Here is a 23427-nt window from a genome sequence, read left to right as displayed (position 1 = left end):
CAATAATGATGATGACAGCCTTTAATTATTAGAGCACTTAATCCTAATGATGCAAACCTCACACTAACCCCAAATTAAAATGAGGTCTTTGTTTGAGCCCTTTCTATATATCTATATATATAGTCTTGGCCATGTCTACCTTCTCCCCAACGTTCTTCCTCATTCCCACTTCCTCTGGTTTCCCCAATTTAGGGACCCTCCCCCTAAAATCCTACATGGCCTTCCTTTGGGGCAAGGTAAGGCCAGCCCCTAATTTGCTCTTTGTTCTGCTTTCCCTGTGCAATTCTGACAGGCCATTTGCTGCCATAAGACACACTGTCCTCATTAAAAAAAAAAATCTCTTTTTTAAAAATAATTATGTAAAATGGAATAATAGTTGAATTTTGACTATAGAAAAGCTTATATAAAGTGGTGGCAGAGCCCAAGAAAATTTTATTATACCCCTAAACTTTTATTGTTTTTCAAAATGGCCATGTAGTTTCACTATTGTTATTTTACCTCTGCACTTTCTCAATTATTGTCGAGATAATTTCTGCAATTTCACCATATTATCCTCATACTTTCATAGAATTAAATTGTCAATTTATCCTCTTTGCCGTTAACAATCACGGATGGACAAATCAACAGCATCGTAAAGTGTAGAATAAAATGATAATGGAGAGAAACTACAGGGGGTATTTTGACGACATTCACAAAAGTACAAAGGTGAAATGATAATAGTGAAATTCTAAAGGCCATTCTAAAAAATAACAAAAGTTTAGTTGTAAAATGAAATTTTCTCTGAAATCCATATTCTAAGCAGCTAGGAAAATGCCTAGGGAGAGAGGGGATTGAAACTTACTTGGAACTCGGGAAAGCTGCGTTGGAGAACTTTGTGGGCCAGTAAATTCAATAATTTGTTGGGATTGCGTTACATGTTCCATTTAAAGTCTGGTATCTGTCCTTTCACCAAGTGATGATTCATGAACCCTGACATGCTTCTCTGTCTCTGAACTGAAAGAAAAGCAGTAGCATTCATTCAGCTGAAGAATGTATATCATGTCATCAGTTGCAACATAAAAATCTCAAGTACTGCTTCAGACTCTAGTCACACAATTCATGCATCATAGAAAATTGACTGAAAAGAGAAGGGAAAAAAAGTGAAAACAGAATTGAAGTAAATTGCAAGGCAACTTGGTGGAAACATGGATGTTAGAAAGCAACTTTAGAATGACATGAAAGAGGTGGGGGCAGTTTCCATGCTCTTTCTGCTTTGCAAAAATTAGGCATCTTCAAAGTTAACACCTATCTTTTTCAAGTGCTCTCTCTGTGCTCCCTCCTACTCGTGTCACAACCACAATAATAGTCCATGCAATCTTATTATATTGGGCAAATGGGTTTGCCATCACTTAAAAAAGGAGCAGCTTTGGCATTGAGTAGAGGGAATTCCCTACTTCTTGCTTAAAAAAAGTGGTTTGGCTTGAGTGTCTACAGAACCAGCCATACTTCCACATTTAGTCAGATGGCAAACAAAATGGGGATGATCAGAACAGTGGCAAACACAAAGCAATGTCTTGCAGGAAGAAATATGCCATGAAAACCGGCACGGCATGGCACAGGTTTATAGACCCAGCCAGCAATGGTTGGCATGCACGGTTTCATGCAAGAAAACCAATAGGAAGGCAGTTTCTTGAAGAAGAAGAGAGAAACAATATATATAAACCTTCACAGGAGTAAGCATGAGCATTCAACTCAAATATAGTTTGCATGTATAAAGAAGACAATGAAGTGAGTGATATTGATCATAAGCACACCATAGTAGTCGAAGGGAGCTTTGTTCTCTTAAAAGTAATCATCTTTCTCTGGGATATCATTAGTGAAACCATTGTTGGCATTTCCACAAAACTTGCATCATACTTAGGTTTTGAGTTACCACTGGCAAAATTCTGATTCACTAAGAAGAGAAGACCTTTTTTTATTCTTTCTAAATTTTGAGTTTTTATGAAACAGGAAGAACATGTCAGCTACTCTAGGATGATAATAATGTTTCACCAACTCTTGATGTCCCAATCCTTCAACAGGAACTAGGATTAGTTTGAATTTACTGAAATAGGCCATGAAATGATAGGACAATGTTGTGATTTGTCTAGTCACTTACTAAATTGATTGAAATCAATCAATCAGCATAAACACACCATTTTATTCAGCATGGAGAGCAAAGCTCTTTTGAGTTTTTGGCCTTTTCTTGATTGAATTCTAAATGAGAGAAAGTAATATAATCAAATGGAAACGTGTTTTACAATCAGAGAAGACGGGCTAAACTCACCACCACAAGGAAGAATTCTGAAGCAAACTGTAATTGGTTGTGTCATCGTGAACTTCTTTGTCTTCCTTGAATGGAATCTGAAAAGTATAGAATTGCAGATGAAATGATGGAAGGCCAGGGCTTATTTTTAAAAATGGCCTAATGCAGGCCATTAAGGGGACCAAAGCAAATAAATTATTCAGCATTCTAGTGTTTAAAAGGAGATGATGATTCACCACATAGGCTAAGACCAAGGAATAGGAAATAAAAGAGAAGAAAAGATCAAAGTCCTTAGAATCCAAGAATGACAGGCCTTGGTTCTCCTTGCGGTGCATGCAAATTCTTGAGGAGGAAGTGTGTGAGAGGATGTGTTTTTGCTCCCTACTTCTGCCATGAACAAGGTGCCACTCATTTTGCAGCTATTCACAAGGTCTTTGGAGCTAGCAATGCCTCAAAGCTCCTCATGCACCTCCCAGTATCTGACAGGTCAGAGGCCGCACTTACCATCTCCTATGAGGCTCAAGCTAGGCTTCAAGATCCTATCTATGGCTGTGTTGCTCACATCTTTGCGCTGCAACAACAAGTGAGTATCAACTAGTACATATGATTTTACAAAAAATGTGTGAATCAAATATTCAGTAATCTCGAACAAAGTCAGTTTCCAGACATGCAACAATAAACTTTGTTTAGTACAGTTGAGCAAATTGGCAATTCACCAATGTGATTGCTCCTGTAATCTTTCATTAGTTTTCAGGATAAAAAGAAGTTAGCCAACACTAATAAATTTCAATCCTCTGAAGCATTGAAATGATATTTCTTATCAACATCTAGAGAGAAAAAAAAAATCCTATTTAACCTTTTTTTCTACTTCTGTAAGACTTTTGAGATTCTAGGTTGCAATATTGTCTTTTCTTGCTTTGTAGGTAGTAACACTGGAAGCACAATTAGCTTCCTTGAAGGCTCAAACTGCTCAAGGTTTAGCTTGTGGATACTCCATGACTTCCATCCTTGAGGATGAGAAATTGAATCAGAAGCAACCACCTTACCAACTGGGACATGGATTCAATCTGAATGGAGAAGGGAGGATAACCCAGCCTTTAATTTCAGGCACTTTTTCAAATCAAGAAGCGATGCTGCACGGAGTTATCAGTCCAAATTCCTTCCCATCTACTCAATACTATGATCAACTTTCATACATGGACAGTGATCACACCTCTTTCATTGATGATAATTCATCATGTGCCATGGCCTCACTTGACATAGAGCCCAATGCAAGGAGATCATCCTATCTCGAAATGGAGGACCTCCAGTCAGTAGCATTTGGCCATCTTAATTGTGCATGAGAGACCAACTCATGGAACATCACCTTCAGTTTTGATTGATAGAATGAGGTGTGCCACAAGCTCCTGAAACTTGGAAGAGGCTTTTCTGGGTGCTGATGCTATGCAATACTTGACAGGGTTTGTGAATGTACTATAGCTAGACAGAAATAAGACAGTTTATTCAAACTTACTTCCTTCATAATGGAGAATGGTAGTGCTAGGATTGACAAATTAGGATAACATTGGGATTGGACATCTTACCTAGGAATCATGATGAACCAGGTTTTTAAATGGTTGGAATTTGGGAAAAGTCCCTCAAGATCAAGATTAGCTATTAAAGTAATGCATTCTAATGAGTATTTCCTTTAACAAACAAATAACCTACTAGCTTTTACCTATTAGTTTTAAATACTCGTATGGGTTGTAAGATCCAAACAAGTTCTAACTTCAAGGATAATACTAAAGGCAAATTCCTAATTTCTGCAGCATTCTCTTCACCTACAGCAAATATAGTAAAGGTCTGCTCATTTTGCCTAAAGCATGGTGGAGGTAGAAAAGGTAATGCAACTGATAAAGGAAGTGATATGTTTGTTGATAACAATAAAAGAAATCAAGCTTAGCATCCATCTTAAGCTTTTGGGATAAAAAAGATTATCCAATTAAACTCAACATGGCTGCATCATAACTTCTTCGATTCATTTCCTATTTGAAAACGCCATATGACTTGGTAATCAATGAAAATATAATGCTTCTTGATGAGAAAAGCACGGCTATATTTAACTAGAGCAAAGTATTTGGTTTATTAGGCCATTCATTTAATTCCTATTGTCTTTCATCTCTTGCATTATTAATCTCAAGTTGTCAAATAAAGTAAAAGAGTGTTGACCTAATCTTGGGTCCAAGTGCAAATACCATCATAATTTATGTTGTACCCATCAACAAAAGAAAAAAATATATCAGTTATCATAAAGTGGTTTTGTTTAAATAAATTTGAACAAGTTTAATATAAATAAATAAACAAATTTGAATATAGTGAAACTTGACTCAACTTATCTGGTTTTCACACTCAGCCGGAACAGTGTTGAATAAATTTATACAGGCCTCTACTGGGCCTTCTCCGATCATGACGAGCCCATGCGCGTTCATCCCGCGTCATAGTAAACACAAGAATATTCCACCATTCGGTTTGTTCTTTATTCTCTTCGTTGCTACGCCACCGCCCATGGATGGATGCCCACTTTACCCCGCCCTATAAATCTCCATTTCCTCCCCCCGTTCCGTTCCATTCTCCGCCTCTCTTCTCTTCTTTTCCGTCCTCTTTCTCTGTGGCCATGGGATCTTGCTCCGAAGTCGAGCTCACCATCGCCTCCGGCCACGATCTCAAGAACGTCAACTGGCGCAACGGCGATCTCTGCCCCTACGTCGTCGTATGGGTCGATCCCGCCGCCAAGTGCTCCACCCGCGTTGCCACCGCCGGCGATGACGACGACCCGATTTGGGACGAGAAGCTCACGCTGCCGCTTCCGCCGGGGGTCCCGCTCGAGGACGCCGCCATCTACATGGACGTCGTCCACGCCGGTGGCGGTGAGGGCGTCAAGCCCCTCGTCGGATCGGCCCGACTCCGCCTCGCGGAAGTCCTCGACGAGGTCGGCGCCGGCGCGAAGCTGACGAAGAAACTGAAGCTTAAGCGCCCATCCGGCCGCCCCCAAGGCAAGCTCGAGGTGACGGTGGCGATCAAGGAGCCGGCCCGTTACTGCGACCCCTACGCCGCGCCGCCTCCCAGGGACTATGCGCCCTCCGGCGCCAGGTACGGCTACGGGCAACCACCGACGGAGTACTCGTACGGCCCTCCCTCGGGGGCAGGAGGGTACGGGTACGATTACGGGGCTCCGCCGGTGGGCTACGGGCAGGAGCAACAGAAGAGCAAGTCGAAGATGGGGATGGGTACGGGGTTGGCGGTGGGGGCGGCGGCGGGGTTGCTCGGGGGGCTGGCGATCGCGGAGGGAGTGGACTACGTGGAGGACAAGATCGCCGACGATGTGGCGGATAAGGTGGAGGACGACGTCGCCGACGACGGTTACGAGGACGACGACTTCTAACTGTCTAATCCGGTCCAATCGAGTCAAAATAAATAAAAAGCTTTGTTTATTATCCCTTCGACTCATATTTTCGTTCTGTATTTGTGTGGTGGTTTTTATGAGATAAAAAAAAATCCTAAATATTCCACAAAATCTTTTGAAACGAACAAGATTTATGTTCTATATTGTTGAAATCAATCAGATACAGAAAGCTGATTAACTCACCTCAATGATGGCAACATTCTGCTGCTGGAGATCGAGCATTCTGAGCATTACGATTCCCGGGATAACTGAAAGATCTGCTAGCTAGTTCCGTTCAACTTGATGTGTTCATTTTTAGTTTAGGTGGCAATGACTGAGACTGAAATCATCAAGAGACAAGAGGTCTCTTTTCCTTGTCATTCAACATCAAGTGTTCATAACTAGTTCATAACTACACTCAATCAGTAACATCATCAAGAACATTATCCAATGAAACTGCCATCTCTCATTTGGAAGGCTATTGAAGTCCTTGCAATTAGATTCCGCCCCCAAATTGGAAGAATTTCCTTGCCAATTCTCGCTATTTTCATCCAGAAATTAGTTCAAAGGAATGCACAAATTGTGGACAAGACGACGGTTTTCTCAGTTTCTTTTGAAAAAGACATTGATCCAGAATTAGCAACTTAACTGTTGAGTTAATCAATCATAAGATCAAATAATGTTTTGAAGCAAGAACATTGATGCCATATATTATTTTTCTGTTGGTTTAATTCTCTGTGTTTTTTTCTGCAGTGGAAAAGAATAAAGTTGTTGTTTTTCTATTCTAAAATAGAAAATTTTACCACTGTTAGATTGTTGAAAATAGGATTTTAAAAAAAAAACCTTATAATTAGCTTAACAACGTCTTCAAAAAGAATGAGGAACAAAGGATGGTGAGTAAATTACAAATTAGGTTCTCTTTCAAAATGATAAATTTGGTCACAATGAGCTGTAATAGCAAGTTTAAAGATGCACCAGTATCCTAAATTTCTAGTGGAATGGGAACAAAACAAAATTGAAATTAAGTGATAGGAGATACAGTATTATGATAATTTTGTGGCAAGTTATTGTAGTATATGAACTACAAAAGAAATTTTTAGCAAGGGATTAAACTTATGCATAAAAATCTCACCAGTTATTGTATTGATTGTGAGATAGGGCAACTAGCTGCGAGTTGATAACAGAAAAATAACTTATAGGTTATGTGAAAATCTACTAAGCAATGTATCCATGCTGAACAACAATGTAGTGATAGAAGTATAAGCGTGTTTCATTTTACAATGACTAGTAATACTGCATCCCAAATGAAAGGCAATTATACTTGATGTGAAAGGCATAATGTGTTTTGTTAACGACTATATTATCTTCAGAATAATCAAAGGAATTGTTATTGAAGAAGATACTTAGGTTATGCATCAGAAAGATCTTCCCAAGGGCGATCTCCTCCAGACCCACAATACAAGCAACCAAAGATCCTTCATCTAACCAATTTCCTACATTTATAGAATAGCATGTGCAAGCTGCAGCAATCACATGATATTCAAAATTGCTAGACGAAAGCACAATGAATTTGCAAACTTCAAGCCAGAGATATGCTAAAAGAGTAACAAACAATGAATTTCCAGGACATATTGAACAATCACCTGAGGAGATACTGAACTGCAAACAGCCCTCTTTCGATTTGAACTCATCTTCCCCACCATTGTACGTTTGGCATTAGAACCACACCGTCGATCGCTTCCTCTTCTCACTCTTCCTCAAGAACCTTCATACCATACGCCTCCTCGCATGGGCGGAGCTAATGTAGGCCCAGTGTGTGCCCCACACTGGGTTCAAGAAAATTTTTTAAAAAATATTAGCTCCAAGGAGAAGTATTAATTGTTCTTGTTCACGCCGGCAAAAAAAACAAAATCACACGAACAATATTAACTACCCCAAGGAGGAGTTAACTAAGGATGTATTATATGAATATATGATATAGAACCCATTTGGGCAACCAAATATGCCAACAAATGTTGTAAATCTGCCATGTAATCACCATGGTCATGCTTTATTATAAAGGACTTATCTTTCCAAGGAGTATCAAATAACTTCTTTATTTTTGTTCATGAATCTCGTATTGTGTCAAAAAAGAACTAAATGACAGTGGTTTTATGTTATGTGGATAGTAGTGGATATGTAAATGAGTGCTTTATCGGAATTGAACATGTTCCGGTACTACATGGTGGCAAAAAGATGAATACATTCGCCCCAGCGCCTTCGTCAACCCGTCCCAAGGCCAACATGGAGGAGGTAAATCATGGACGGCTACTAACTTTTGGAATAATGACTAGTACATAAAGAAGACATTTACCTCGACTATACCGAGATTCAAACCACATGTTCCGGTACTATAACACTCACTTAAAGTTGTCAATCCAAATATAATTTGAGCAGGTTTAAATTGAGATGATAGGATTTTGATAGAGCATGCAAGTAATATGTTGGTTAAATTTAATGATCAACTAACTCTTATAGCTATGATTAAGAAAAATATTTTAATTTTTAATTTCTTTCATGTCATTGGTAATGTGATAAATGTTATTGGATCATCTTGTAAATATTCTGAATGTTGTGGTAAACATATATCGTTAGATCTTTTGATTTCTAATTTCTTTTTGTTGCGATTGCAACGGTAGAATGAGAGTTTTCTATCCTGAGAATTGTGTTATATATCGTAAGCTAATTATTTTACGGTGTTGTATGATTATAAAATTTTATTTTTTTATTTTATTAATTATATTATATTTGTATGGTAAAAAATGTAATAACACTGACCCACCCCAAGCGAGGCTCCACGGAATTATATTATATTGCTGCCTAAATCAAAGACTCTAGCTCCGCCCCTGCCTCCTCGGACAACAGTTCTCAGTTTTAGTTGTTTAACAACGCGCGAAATTAAAATTTTACATTAGGAAAAGTAGAAAATGGCGCGAGATATCCTTCTTACCCGTTTCATGTGACGCGGTGAGTCCGTGATCGGTCAGAGAACTCGCGGTCCAGAGGGATGAAGAAGTACCCAATCTGGGGCTGCGAATCTGGAGCGGCCGAGGAGGTCCAATGGCTTGCGCTAGTCGAGGTTCGCCTCGGCGATTAGCTGGCTGCGGATCTTGCCGTCCAGGTACACAACGAGCTTCTCGTCTGTGGTTGGAAGAGGAAGCCAGGGACAAGGAAGGACACCTCTGTGGCTACGGTAGAAATGGGGAGGAGCCGACGCCGCCCGCCTTCCATCGATCGAAGACGAGGAATCGAAGAGGCGATATTTTTATTTTTTTTTTGGTTGACTTGCACTTCAACTTTTCTGACAAGACGGCAACGGTAGTACGCTACGCAGGACAACGCTATTATACGCGTCGTGGGGTTCGTCTTGTGCACATCCTAGCCGTCGATCTTTCGCGAGTATTGGAAACATGAGAAGGTTTAATTCCATTTTAGTTCGTAAATTTTGCAAATATTTCACTCGCTCCAGTTTCGTTTTTTTTTCTTAGAAAAACTTGCATTTCTTATTATTTATTCGAATATTCAAAATAATCAAGGAAGCCAATACCGTCGACCCAACGAGTCACCCAATTACTTCAGTTTCGTAGTCGAGATTGGATACTTTATCATCAAATTATAATCCATATCTAAAAATTAAAAACCCAATGGAAGTTCTAGGAATGTTATTTCCGATGCCCCCGGAACTATGATGCAGCGATAAGATATTTAAATTGTCATCCAGACATTCATAATTTGAACTCTATCTATGATAAATTTATAAAAAAAAATTCTCCAAATAAAACACGCAACTAAAAAATATTGAGCTCCTCCTGATTTATCTTAATGACTGATGAAAAATTTCCGTGAAATCAAATCTGATACCCTAAGTTCGATGTTACCTACTCTGATTAATCATTTTTGTTTAAGAACGTTATTTCTATGAAGTGGCTACGAAGAACCCTTCTACTTCTATAGTATCTAATCTAGGAGAGCTCTTTTACAACTATCTGATTTGAGACCACTGATATCGGGCAACTACAGAGAAATCCTCCATAGAAAAGTTGTCTCCATTTCGTGCTTCCTTGGATCATCTGCACGTAAGTCTATGAAGACGACCTGATCAAAACAATGATGATATAGATACATCAAGACCTCATTACCTTCAAGAGGATTGAACTTGAAGGATAAGAAACTATATGTTACCTAGAAAGAGCAGCTGTCAAACAAGTAGCAAGCTGTAGATAATTAAAATCCTAGAGGTGAATTATGAAGCAGGACGTATGTTTCTAGTTTCTGCTACAAGGATGTTACAAAAAAAAAAAAAAAAAGAAGACTGGTTTCCTGATTATTTAATCAGGAGGGCAACAAGGCCGTTAATGTATCACAGGTGTTCATATAAAGACTTCGAAAGCTTCTCTAAACCTGTCTGATGCAGATGTTAATGACCTCCAGTATTAAATCATGCAGACAAACACTATATTAGTGTGCTTCACTATCTAACCAAAGATATTCACAGATGCCTCTGAATATGACTATGGCAGTCTATCGAGATTGAGATAGGGCTCCCCAAGGAAAGTTGACAAAAAGCTCCTCCTTTTGATTTGCATAAATACAAGCAAAATGGCTGATCAGCTCACCCCTGGCTGTATCATCGGCATAAAAGCCCAACTCTTTTGATGCTCAGATGCTGTGCCAATGACCTTCTCGTTGGCCCACCAGTCAGAACCAGCACTAGGTGCATCTGAAATCCCATCTGAGTTGTCAAAATTAAATTCTTTAGTTGGAGGAAGATTGAGAGAAGATTGGACTTTCTCAGTCAAGTCATGGTAGCTATCGTCAATGTCAATTCTCCTATTGTTATCTGCCTCGTTAGTCACAAGAACCCCATCAGTTCTTGCTGTAAAGCTTTCAGAAGTCCCTTCGCAGGAGATTGCTACCTTCTTTTCCAAACAGCGTGTGAACTCTTCAGCAGTTAAGTCGAATGATACTCTGTGATCCATTCCGTGTTCATTATTCCTAGGTGGAACAGCAGATTCCACTGCTGGCGCTGCTGCAGATTTATTACCGTCCAAATGTGATCCACCAATCCGAGCATTCCAAGGAACAAGCTTTCTTGCAGCCACTCCTTCAGCACTCAAGATTTTCGGTGGTTTGCCAATAGGGAATGATTGGAAAGAGATGTCAGCTGAGTGGTAATCAGGATCAGGGAATGGCGAGGAAGGACCGGAACATGCTGAACTTGGTGAGATAAGGCGACCGATTGGACTTCCAGGGTAAAGTTGGTAGGATGGGAACTCATACGCCTCAGCTTTCTTGCAGCTTGCATCAAAGGAAGAAGTCAGCAATTTGGCAAATGGTACCTCAGGAGAAGAAGGGGTTGTCAAGTGCAAAGGCTCTGGTGGGGGAGTAAGAGGAGCAGTGGAAGGTTCAGTTGTGAAGGTGGAAAAGATTGGGGGTGACACCAATTGAGTCTCATTTGCATAAGGCCCAATGGCGAAGATGGAAGTCGGACCACTTGGGGAGTAGGTGTTTGTTGAGAGAACAGAGAGAGAAATAGGAGCTACAGGTGATTGCATGGCAGAGGGAGTTCCTGATGGTAGAAAGGAAGCTGGAGAGGAAGGTGGGGCAATGAATGGAAGCCTCACTTCAGGTGGATTGTTTGGGTTCTCAATTGCAGGGGTATCCGACCGAGGAAATGCAAGTTGAGGAACAAGGACAGCATGGCTGATGCGGTTCTCATTTCTGTGCGATCCAAAGCACCAATACACACTGAGCCAGGCAGTCCATCTTCTTCTCTGGCAATTGAAAGAAAAAAATATAAAGAAATCAGGAATTGAATTTAGAGATATTATGAGCCAGTATTAGCAAACGCCATGAAACCCGTGAATTTTGCATGCAAATAACAAACAGAACTCTTATAGATTGTAGATATGATCATCCTTTACTTTGACGAAACTATTAAATTACCAATTAAAGATATCAACCACAACTACAGGTATATATAAATCGCAAATCATTCAGCTCAAAGAGGCAGAAAACAAAAAAAATGACCCTGAACATTGTTAGACTATAAAGGAGAATATGATTCTAAAATTCAGTAAAGTAAAATTTACTGCAGCAGACAAAATAGGTAGCAAATGTTTGACATAAATAAGCAGCAGGTTTCCCTCTTCATTGTTCAAAGGTTGTAGGTTATGTAATCATTGTAGAAATGGCCTCCGTGTAATTTATTTGAGGAATCCTCATGGTGGGGAATAGGAATGGTAATGGGTACTTGAAAATCAAGTATCCATGGATATCCACCCATCTTAGTCGGACTCAGGTGCTTAATTTATACTTAATGGATTCAAATCAGATTTGAGTTTGCATTTAAAACTGCAGGCATGAGGCACCTACATATTTTACTGATTCAAGTTAGATGCCTATGGGTTCAAGTGCCTATTTATCATCCAACGCATCTATTTGAATGGTTGAAGTAACAGATATTTAAACACATACAGGTTCATGTAGTACCAAAAATTGCAGATGCCAACATGCTGCCATCCCTAGTGGAGGACCATTCCATCCATTACGATTCATTAAAAAAATGGAAAAAAAAAATAGTTATTAAGTCGATAATTCTTCAGATTGTTTCTTCATACCAAACACTACGGGCAAGCCAACAAGTTTCATAAAAGAAAATGCATAAAAAAAGGAACTAGGTAACAGATAAACAAGAGTCAGAAGAGGATACTCCAGAGAACGTGAATAACCACCAAGAAGAAGCATAAAAAGTATTCCCAGAAACAAACTATAAAGGGAATTATCCCTCAAATTTTGGATTAGACTGGACTTTAGACAAGTGAATCACCCTATTACAATTGTTCCTGGACCATGGCTAAGATAGGATTTTTGGTATGAAATGAGATGAAATGAACAGGCACACTCATTTATCCAAAAAGAATTTAAAACACAAGCAAAAATACCACACTAGAATTTAATAATACATTTTGCAGAATAGTATCTAGTTTGTCACACAATAGTGACAAATTCTCACAAATGGTGATTATTATGGCTTCACTTTTTTCAATCAATACATGAAGAAGAATTAATTAAGGTTTAAGGTGCAAAACAGATTCAAGATTTTCTTGGAGCCCAAAAGATTTGCAATATAGGCCTCCTGAGTCTTCTTGAAAGCAATTAGAATGGTAGTTAGTGAGAAAACTATCTTAACATAAACCATCAGGAACCTGATGTACAAAAATAATAATGCCAGCTAATAATAAAATATTGGTTGTTCTTTGTATAAGCTCATACAATAAATGTTGAAAAGACATATCTCAATATGCTTGTGTTAACAACAAAGTCTACTATGTACAAAATTTATCTTGTTTTCAGTCATCATTAATAATTTGACCTAAAAACATCAGAAATAAAATATATGTATAATAATTTTCGGCACAACAATTAGGTAATATGGGATTTCCATTGAAATAAACAATGATTTGAAAAAAAAATGAGAATAGTACTGGAAAGGTATAGATAAAGTTTTACAAGAACAATCTAATTGATTGCAAGAAGTCATGTAATGTAATTGATCTTGCCTTCCCATAACCAATGCATAAATGCACCTATGAACAATTACAGATTTACCAGCTAAAAATAAACTATTTATCAACTAACTACTGATGGGCTACCATACTTTTTATTGTTTGGACTTATGTCATAATGTTTTTTCTCTTTCATGTGCTAAAGTAAATTGTCAAATTTTCACATTATTGATGTATGGTATGGATTATATAGTGACAAAGAATGCATATCAGAATATACACAACTAATGAATAGGGATAGCCACTCATATTTCCTTTACTCCTTTACTAGTGATAAATATAGTGATAAATATAGTGATAAAGCATTGCGCAAAGTTACCTTTATTGTTACAAAGCAAGATAATTAAAAGAACATAAATTGCACTGCTAAGAGGTATATTTTTTTATGTGTCTATTCCTTTCAAAGATCCTTGAAACGATTATCCACTGTATACCCAGAAGAAACCTACAAACCATGAGGATTGATGAGAACTTAACTTCTTCACTTGGAATGGCCTTCGGTATCACTAGAAGTCAGTAAATAGGACAAAGCAATTAAGAGGATTTGCATAAAATTGAAACAGGAGGCAGATTTTTATTTACGCTATACAAAACTTCATCAATGAAACTTATGCTTGTCCAGCCAAACGACTGAAGCTGAAGTTGCAACTAGAAGGAAAGGGAAGGAAAATGAACATGGTGATTTAGTAACTGGAAGGGGAAAAATATATATTAGGCATGGAATAAATCACAACAATCTACCTTATTTTTCCCATCTATTTCGACTTTACTTTCCTGATTTGGACTATTTCTTTAAAGTTCACATAATTTCAAAATCTGAATTAGATTTGCAATATGATTACTCCATTTCACTTCAGACATTTTCCTTCTTCCTTGGAATTCAGAAAGCATATCAATTGAGATAACATACTCTGGTTAAGATTTTTTTTAAAAAAAAAACAAATCATTTATCCATATATCATGTTCCATGGAAACTAATAAGAAAAACGAAAGTTTTTTCCTTTCCAGGTTTTGTTGGATCTTAAATACTACATAAGTTGTTTAATTTTACATCATTGCCAGGTCATGTTATTCCTATTTAGGGTCAGCTACATGTGTCTTGACCATTAAATCAACTAAATCACTTGTTGCTGCATCAACTAGAGTTTTATTTAGTCACTCTCTACTTCTTATGACTGCAACACTAATCGATTAAATTCATCTAATCATGCAATCTATTGGTCACCTTTGAATAGTTTCATATCATCTCAACCAAATTTCTTTATTTTATCATCCACTAGAGTAACTGATTGCTTCCAAGATAATATTATTTTAATGATTTATTTTTAATAACCTCAAACATATAATCTTCCACTTTCATTTTTTTTTATGTTGATATTTGGAACAGATTGTTTCCTAACTATCCAATATAACGAGCCATACCACAATTTTTATAAACTTCTTCTTTTTAGTCTAAAAGGCACATGAGAGTTCAAGACATCCTCATCAAGCACTCATTCACTCTTTATCTACAATTAGCAAATGTGAAAGAGACAAATAAGCACAATTCGAAAATCAAAATAAACATCTGAACTCAAATAACTTATCGTGTGCAAAAATGATGAATAAAGCATCTGCCAATTCTCTCTCCTTTTTTTTTCAGTTTAGTGTCTCCCTACCTCAAATTGCCTGGCTAGACTCCATAGCCCTTACACCAGCCAATACCATGTAAATCCTACCTTGCCAGAAAAGAACCATAATATGTAATCTCACCTTTCCCCGCAACACATTATGCAAAGCTTAATTATGGTTTACTATGCTCTGCATCGCTAGGTATTTCCTAAAGTTTATCATTATTAAACAGTACGAACTAAACACCCACCAAGAAACTCCCAAAATTCCAATAAATAAAACCTTTACACGATTGTCTAGTAACCCACCTGAATTAGTCATTAACTGACTGACACACATAAAGTAAACAGGATAAATTCAAAAAATCATGCTAACAGAACTATTGCCCATGTCTCCTGCGTGCCCTGGGAAATACATCAGAAGTTAAAATTACTGGTAACACACCAAAGCCATCGCAGATCTAAACAAGCAAAACTCTAAAAGAAACCTAACATCAAAATCATACAGCGACAGAAGGCAAATTAACAAAGACGATAAGGAAACCAACCGGGACGGTCACTTGCTGGGCACGACTCTCAGTAGCGACAATCGCTGCAGCCGCCGCATTCACAGTCTCCACGCTATTATTGACGCCCCTCATCTCCTCCTCCTCCTCCTAAATCCGGAAGAAAGAAGACGTCACCCACCCCGAGAAAATTCCCCCGATCGCGGACCAATTTTAGCAAATACAACTCAAATCCCGTCGAAGAGCGACAATTTACGACCGCATCGGAACAATATCCCAACAGGAACCGATGAAACTCAAAGAGAAACGAATCGAATCTCACCACGATACGCCGAGAGAGGAGATCGAAGAGGGAGGGAGAGGGAGGAGGAAGGAATCAAAGGCGAGACGGAAGGGAGCGATGGAGAGAGGAGCAGCATTCGAAAGCGAATCATATTAAACTTCCACCGGAAAAGCTTTGAAGCGAGCAGGTCAAACACGCCACCAAACGTTGGCGTCAAGCCGACCAAAATTACCACTTTACCTGCTTCCCTCGGTGCCGCAGTCGTAAGCGTATCTCCACCGTCGAAATGCCAGAATCGTCGAAATCGACGACCGATATCACGGAGAGGGACGCAGATACCCGGACGGGAGCTACAAGGGTATTCTGGGAAATTCGTAGGCTCGCATCACGTGTGCGTCGATGCCTCGATCGTAATAATTAATGCTTAGTTTTTAGTGGCCACTTTTCTCGTCGTAGCTCGCGCCGCTCGTGCGCGCGGACTCCAGGGGCCCACCTTTGGGACCGCGGAACAACGATGACTAAGCGGGTGAGAAAAGTAGCTAGAGTGTGTTTGGGTAAGAGAATCAGCGCACGCGGATACGAGTGACCAATCTCGGTGTAAATTAGTGTTTTAGCGTTGCACGCGAAGGCGCACGGAGTTTTGTATGCGCCTTTTCTTGACTTTGGAGCTCCCCGATCATAGAAAATTAGAAATGAAGTGGATTAATAATATATTAAAAGATCACATTAAATAACAAAATACGATTTGTGTAGGAATTTTTTTAACTAAATAAATAATTAGTTAATAAAAAAAATTGAGCCAATTGAATCCAAAGTTAATAAATTAGGAAAATATCTGGAGAACGATGGGAAGATTTCATGTGAGATTGCTTCCAAATCAAGGCAATGCCCAAGTCAATTTGACTGAGATAATGGAAGAAGGCCAAACTCAATGTATCAAGTCATAAACCATCATTAATTTTCACTTAAAGTCGGATGAGTGAATTTAATGACATGTGAATGAATTATCATACAACAGATGTATCGAACATGAGTTTTAAATTATTATGATCAAAATTTAATATATCATAACACCCAAAAAATATTTGTAAAAGGTCAAAAGTCATTGTGGAAATTTCTAGATAAAAACAAGTAAAATAAAGAAAAAGTTACTTTCCACACTAAAGTTTAGCTTTTTAGAAAAGCTAAATTGTTTAAAATATATTTGCTATTAAACGCCATTAATTTATTTAACAAATAATATTATTAATTGGGAGTAATGTAACAATAATTGACGGGCCAATTTAAATATTTTCAAAAGGAAAGTTTCCTTTGAAATATTAAACATTTTACTTTCTTTCCCTGCCATCAAACAGTCCAAATCACTTAGGTATGTCGCCATTATTGATCACATAAACTAAATAACTATCCTTATTTTTGGGGTGGGGGTTAGATTTGTTAGTAATAAAGATATTCAACTTTTCGAATAGATTAATTCTGAAAATGATAAATTTAATTTTATAAAAAAATTTCATCTATCATAATAAATCAGAAAATATTAATTTTAGAGATGACAAGCTCCATAAAAACTGCTCATGTCATATTGCGATGCATGATATATATTCCTATTTGTTCGTAAGGGTACAAGTAGAATATTGACTCACCTCCTGACAGAGAGACGTGCTCATCAGCCTTGGCCATTGGGCTAAGGCCTCATCCGCTTTGTTCATTGATTAATAACACACTAATAATGAAAACATGTTTTTTTGCGAGTTTTAAACCTTATAATTAATAAAATGGCAATTTTATCGATATCTTATTGTCTTTCTCGTTGCCTTACGTTATCTCAGAAAAAGATTGATTGTCCAGCAAATTCAATTGAAGGGGTAAACATATTTTTAGTAAATTTTACATAATCGAATCCACAGGAGAAGTATCAGTCATGCATCATTCCTAATTACGTCAGCAATTTAGAACAAGGCAATCTTTATCGACTGGCTGGAGACCAGAAGCATTCGTGGCTTTAGATCATAATACAACAACAAGCAATTTAACAACAACGAAAAAAAAGGAGCTCTGTTTCTAGCGTCTCCTGACGTAATAAAATTGTCTATCAATTGGGATGAGCATGGAAACTGACAGAGCATATCATAACAAACTGGGAAAGGCATAAATGAGCACTAACAGCAGAAGATTGGGATCAGAATGTAACCAACCTTATCGATTCAAAAGTCACTTCACAATGCAGATCTTTACAACAGAGGCGACGCCAATACGATGAATTGCAATAACAGAATCACCTGGTTTGCAAAACTGTCTCTCCACTGCCGACTTGAGTGCCGCCTGAAGGATCACCTCTGTTGATTCGGAATCAGTAGCCTTGGCGGAACCCTCTGCCAGCAATGGAATTAAACCTCTGTAAACAAGGCTTTGCCTTGCAGGTGACTCGTCGCTGACGGACCAATCAAACGAGTCAGTGCTCAACACTGGAACCACAACTGATAAAATTGGCACTCGGGGTCGATATTTTGCGACCAACTTAGCCGTTGTCCCGCCGCGAGTCAAGACCATAATCAATGTGGCCTTGGCCTTGCTTGCTGTTTGAACAGCAGAAGATGCTAGACTCTCCAGTGGGCTCATGGGCAGAGGAGTAGATCGTATCATCTCTTTGAAAATAGCCACATAGTCGAGAGAGGACTCGGCCTCAATGCATATACGACGCATAATCTTCACCGCCATCTCTGGATAGGAACCCGCTGCACTTTCACCACTGAGCATGACACAGTCTGTTCCATCTAGAACAGCATTTGCGACATCTGTAGCCTCAGCGCGGGTTGGACGTGGGGATTTGATCATTGATTCTAGCATTTGAGTGGCAGTAACTACAGGCTTGCCGATGAGATTGCATTTGTAGATCATCATTTTTTGTGCAAGGAAAATTTTCTCAACAGGTATCTCCATTCCAAGATCACCTCGAGCAACCATGAAAGAATCTGTCTCCTTCAAGATCTCATCAAAGTTTATAACACCTTCTTGGTTCTCAACCTACATATATAGACAAATAGTGAGAGAAAACAAAAATTACTATTTTTTCAGCAACAGCAGTTATTGTTTGCGGAATGACTACCACACATGAATGATCAGCTCAATCCTAAAGTTCTCAGTCAGAAAGTCAAAATAGTGCTCAAGGTAGACAATGAGCAAGGAACTAAAATTCATTATGCATCATGTTGTATAGAAATGAGCTCCTAGTGTCAAATCAATCGTTTGTAGAGCCTTCAACCCTGGTTGTCACTTTGGGTAGAGATAAAAGCCAGCCTACGCCAAAAAGTGAGTTATTGCTTTAAGACAAAATGAATTAACTTATGTTTCTTTAGTGTGATTTGTGTTTATTTACTTTGTGCATAAAATTTAATAGACAATAGTACGATAAAAATCTTGCTAATTGATTTTTTATTATAGCGATACTAATACCCATGCCTACACATAATTCTGATTTTATAGCAGGAGAGAAACATATCTTCTCCCAGCAAAAATTAACTGAATTAATCAAATATGAGAAAAAGATTCATGTGACAAAGTTACCAAAATCATGATCCAAATCTCATAAATCAAGTAGATCCAAAACAAAGCTATCAACCAGTTGAATAGTTTAACTAAAAATAAAATGTTCCTACTTATTCTTGCTTTTTGGTTTACCTTCTAAAACTAATCAAATTGGTGCAATTCGTCCATACAAACTATACAAGATGGATTATGTCTTTCTCCTGTAATTAATTACTACTGAAAAGAAACTAAAATGGAGTGGCAGATAAGGAAACAAGTACCTTTGACATCAACTTTATTTGCTTTGCATATGGCCCAAGGAACTGCCGAACAGAAACAAGATCTGATCCCTTGCGAACAAATGACACTGCAATCATATCAATGTTGTTTGGAACACCCCAGCCCATAATGTCTTCCTTATCTTTCTCAGTTAGTGTTGGAAGGTCAACCACAACACCCGGAAGATTGACATTCTTCCTCTCACCTAGGGTTGCTGTGTTCTGGCAAAGACATCTCACAGTTCCAGCCTTTGGGTCACATGATAGGACATTCAAAGTTATGGTACCATCAGAGCACAATATTGTATTCCCAGGTTTTAAATCAACAGGAAGCTTTTTGTAACTCATAGAAATCATTTTCTCATCCCCCTTGATGCTGTAGTCAGTGGTGATTGTAATTTCTTGACCTTCGGTAAGTGTGATAGGTTTCCCATCCTTCAAAAAGCCAGTACGAATCTCAGGGCCCTGTGTCAACACGATAAGAGACAAGAGAGATACTCTGATAACCTGTCAATCTAAATAAATGATGAAGGCAAAAGAAAAATAGAAGAAAAAAATTGAAAAGATAAATTCAAAAAATGAAACAACAAGAATAGCTTTCATCAGAAACCATAAGATCAACTATAGAAAATGGGCATTTCCATGGATGATAAATTACAAAAGCAACTATAAAAAATGGGCATTTCCATGGCTGGTAAAGTACAAAAGCAAGTCAGAAAATGGTCATTTCCATGGATGCTAAAATACAAAAGCTATAAACTAAAGGACTCATGACTCATAGAATGAAATAATGACAATCAGCAAAATGAAGAAAATTGGCAATAAGCCACTGGCATTAAGTTTAAAAACTTTCGAGTAAACTTTTTGACTTTGAATGGCACATTAACTTGGTTTACCATGTTTGTAAGCCCATAATAGACAAAAGTTTATCTTCCAATAAATGCTATGCATAATCAGATCTGCGGAATGTGTCACTGCTCCAAAACGAAATTATGATTCCTTCCATGCAAGTAACTCTATTGATATGATATAGTTTTTGAAACAGAATCAGTAATTAAAGCATGATATGACGACTAAACAATCACAAGTTGCAAGACAAGATGAAACACTGTTGATAAAACAAGATTGGAAAATTGTGTGGAACTCATTTATTTGGTAATATTTTGTATTAATCACAAAACCCAATCAATTAGATCAACTAGAAAGAAGTGCTGAATCATATTCTTCCAGAATAGAAGTTATAAGTTGACTGGATTTTTTATCCTCCAAAGACTTTCCAGAAACCCTCATATAAACACTAGAAAAAAATAGATGATGCCAATAAATAAATATGGGTGCTTATGAAACAACTAAAAAAAGGGCAGCTCGGTGACCGAACCTCCCGCCATGCGGGGTCTCGGGGAAGGATCCATTATACGCAGCTTTACCCTGCTTTTTGCAAGAGGTTGATTCGAACCCGTGACCTTTTGGTCACATGGCAACAACTTTACCGTTGTGGCAAGGCTCCCCTTCGTGCTTATGAAACAACTATTGGACAATTATTTATTCCAAAATATGTTAGGTCTACATTCATACATAACTAACACTAAATGAAAGTATTTAGTGGTCGAACAATATATTCGTTGTTTGCACTCTTCGGTTTGCTCCTGTTTTCCATTTTATCTTGATTAACCGCCAAAAAAAAATGTAGAACAAATTTCAGGTTTCTTAAAGAAAAGACTGTAGTGACCTATCGACTAACGTTCCATGACTCTCATGTTTAACTTTAAATGATGGAACTTCTTAAAAATTGGAATCTTGTTTTAGGAGTTTTGAAACAAGAAGGAATTTTTAGGAATTTGCCTAACTTCTCTTTTTTTGTGCAAATATGGCCATTAATAATAGTGAAATTAAATAGGCTATTGAAGACAAACTCGCTAAGTTACATCCAAGCGTTGATATTAAAGGCCAACTTCTTGCACAGGTGCGTATGAAAGAGTATAATTAACAAATATCATACAATAGAATATCCAAACGCTTCCATACTGAGGGAGAAAGGCACAAATAGATTGGGGGAGGTTAACTAGAATAAGCCTTTCACAGAGAACGTATCTATAGGGGTGTAATCGAGCCGAGTCGAGCCGAACTCTTGGATATTTGAGTTTGGCTCGTTTATAATTGAGCCGAGCTCGAGCTTTATTTAACGAATATATTCATGACTCACGAGCTTATTCGAGCTTTTATCGAGCCTAAACGAACTTAATAAATATAAATTATAAATTTAAATATTCATTAAAAACTAAATTATATATTTAAAAAAATTATAATATTCTTGTTAAAATTTATAATTTTATTATAATAAATAAATTTAATATATTTATCTATGTTTTTCATAAGTAGAGTGTAAAATTTATAAATTCAACATCAAAACTATTATTTTTTTTTATTTAAAAGTTGATTTATGAGCTTAACGTTCACCAGCTAACGAGCCGAATATTGTGAAACTTGAGCTTGGTTTGTTTATCTTAACGAGTCTCATGAGCTCAAACGAGCTTTTATCGAATCGAACTTCGAATAGCTCACGAGCTTGACTCATTTACACCCCTACGTATCTATTAAACTCAAATAAGTTCGATTTGCTCCAAAATATCTATCAAGGAAACAGCTCGCACAGGTCAAGGTTTTTCTTCAAGGTAACAACCAGCTAAAAGAACAAATTTGCATCACAGTTTCTTCAGATAAAGAAAGTACCTTGGTGTCAAGCATGACGGCACACAAGATCTGGGTGTTCTGCATAGCGATCCGGAGGTTGTCGATGGTCTCCTGGTGGTAATCGTGCGTCCCGTGAGAGAAATTAAACCTGGCGACATTCATGCCGGCTTTCAGAAGCTTCTCCAGCATCGGCACCGACCTCGACGCCGGCCCCAACGTGCACACTATCTTCGTCTTCGGCACCCGCCCATCGTTAGGCAGATCCTTCAAAATCCCGTCGATGTCGATGTTCGCCATCAATTCTACACGAACCGCACACAAAAAGAAAACCATAAGCTAAAGTTAACGAAGTTCAATCGATCGCTTACTTAAAACAAACCTCAAATGCAGATAATATTCGATCACTTGAGTAAGATAATACAAGACTCTAGAAATTTTAAGCGACTTAAAAACACACGACGAAGAAACCCTACCGAATCCTGCCTCCGCCGAGTTCGATCGAGCCGAAGGGCCTTTCGCTTCTCCGGCGGTGACTTGGCAAAGAGGATAATACGTGCGCTATTAAAAGGCCAACGGATTTGAACCCTTATCTACCTGTCGATTTAGTAAGAATTTATTTATATTAATTCAAAATATATAAAATTAATTAAATAAATAATCTTAAACAACTCATTAAATTTGTTAATTAAACAAACAAGTTCATTAACCTTCATTAATAGTATTCATGAATCATTTTCATTAATGAAATTCTTTTCAATATACTAAATAAATAATAAAATAAATAAATAAGTTTAAATTATTAAATTCAATAATCAATTAACAACTAAAAGTTTTAAACAATCAAATAAGTTTAAATTGAGAGTTTGATAACATCTAAATAAACCAATCTTGAACCAAGTTCGAATCAAACTCAAGCCAAGTTCGAACCAAACTTACTCAAGCCAAGCTTGAATTGAAAACTCGATAACATCTAAATGAACAAACTCAAGTCAAGTGTCAAATAAACCCAAGCTCATAAAAAATAAGCCAAGTCAAACTTGAACAATCATTTCAAGAGCTTGGTTCATTTTAAACTCGGCTCGGCTCAGTTAACTTATCAAACAAGTGAATATCCCAAAGCTCAGCTTGGCTCGGTTTGTTTACAATCCTAGACCTAACTTAACTTTAACAATTAATTTATGTTGCAAAAACGACTTGACCATATATCTCCCCATGCAAGGGC

The 23427-nt window shown here is 37.7% G+C and overlaps 4 protein-coding genes and 1 long non-coding RNA gene across 7 annotated transcripts; 2 read left to right on the top strand and 3 right to left on the bottom strand.

Annotated features, from left to right (window-relative positions):
* Positions 1–676: 676 nt before the first annotated feature.
* LOC122016787 lies at positions 677–9055 on the bottom strand. Of its 3 annotated transcripts, none has more exons than XR_006121187.1 (4): positions 8695–9055; positions 7349–7531; positions 2306–2382; positions 677–993 (listed from the first exon to the last, which is right to left on the bottom strand). It is a non-coding gene; the product is annotated as an uncharacterized LOC122016787 (long non-coding RNA). The 3 variants fall into 3 exon arrangements; XR_006121188.1 differs by having other exon boundaries at positions 677–988; XR_006121186.1 differs by lacking the exons at positions 677–993; positions 2306–2382 and having other exon boundaries at positions 7299–7531.
* LOC122016786 (LOB domain-containing protein CRL1-like) lies at positions 2508–3796 on the top strand. The gene is made up of 2 exons (XM_042574184.1): positions 2508–2867; positions 3208–3796. Exons 1-2 carry the CDS (start codon positions 2589–2591, stop codon positions 3625–3627), a joined length of 699 nt encoding a protein of 232 aa, XP_042430118.1. The 5' UTR covers positions 2508–2588; the 3' UTR covers positions 3628–3796.
* On the top strand, positions 4859–5837 carry LOC122016785. Its single transcript, XM_042574183.1, has one exon. The coding sequence runs from the start codon at positions 4938–4940 to the stop codon at positions 5703–5705; it is 768 nt and encodes a 255-aa protein (XP_042430117.1). The 5' UTR covers positions 4859–4937; the 3' UTR covers positions 5706–5837.
* Positions 9056–9965: 910 nt separating the features above from the next.
* On the bottom strand, positions 9966–15866 carry LOC122015278. Its single transcript, XM_042572078.1, has 2 exons — positions 15471–15866; positions 9966–11518 (listed from the first exon to the last, which is right to left on the bottom strand). The coding sequence occupies exons 1-2, from the start codon at positions 15561–15563 to the stop codon at positions 10352–10354; spliced, it is 1260 nt and encodes a 419-aa protein (XP_042428012.1). The 5' UTR covers positions 15564–15866; the 3' UTR covers positions 9966–10351.
* Positions 15867–17657: 1791 nt separating this feature from the next.
* LOC122017074 (pyruvate kinase, cytosolic isozyme-like) lies at positions 17658–22779 on the bottom strand. Its single transcript, XM_042574551.1, has 4 exons — positions 22679–22779; positions 22245–22507; positions 19518–19979; positions 17658–18735 (listed from the first exon to the last, which is right to left on the bottom strand). The coding sequence occupies exons 2-4, from the start codon at positions 22500–22502 to the stop codon at positions 17923–17925; spliced, it is 1533 nt and encodes a 510-aa protein (XP_042430485.1). The 5' UTR covers positions 22503–22507; positions 22679–22779; the 3' UTR covers positions 17658–17922.
* Between the last annotated feature and the right edge of the window lie 648 nt (positions 22780–23427).

This window comes from Zingiber officinale, chromosome 8B (assembly GCF_018446385.1).
Source record: "Zingiber officinale cultivar Zhangliang chromosome 8B, Zo_v1.1, whole genome shotgun sequence".
Classification (NCBI taxonomy): Eukaryota; Viridiplantae; Streptophyta; class Magnoliopsida; order Zingiberales; family Zingiberaceae; genus Zingiber; species Zingiber officinale.
The sequence above is the reverse complement of the archived record's forward strand: the minus strand, read 5'-3'. Positions and strand labels throughout refer to the sequence as shown.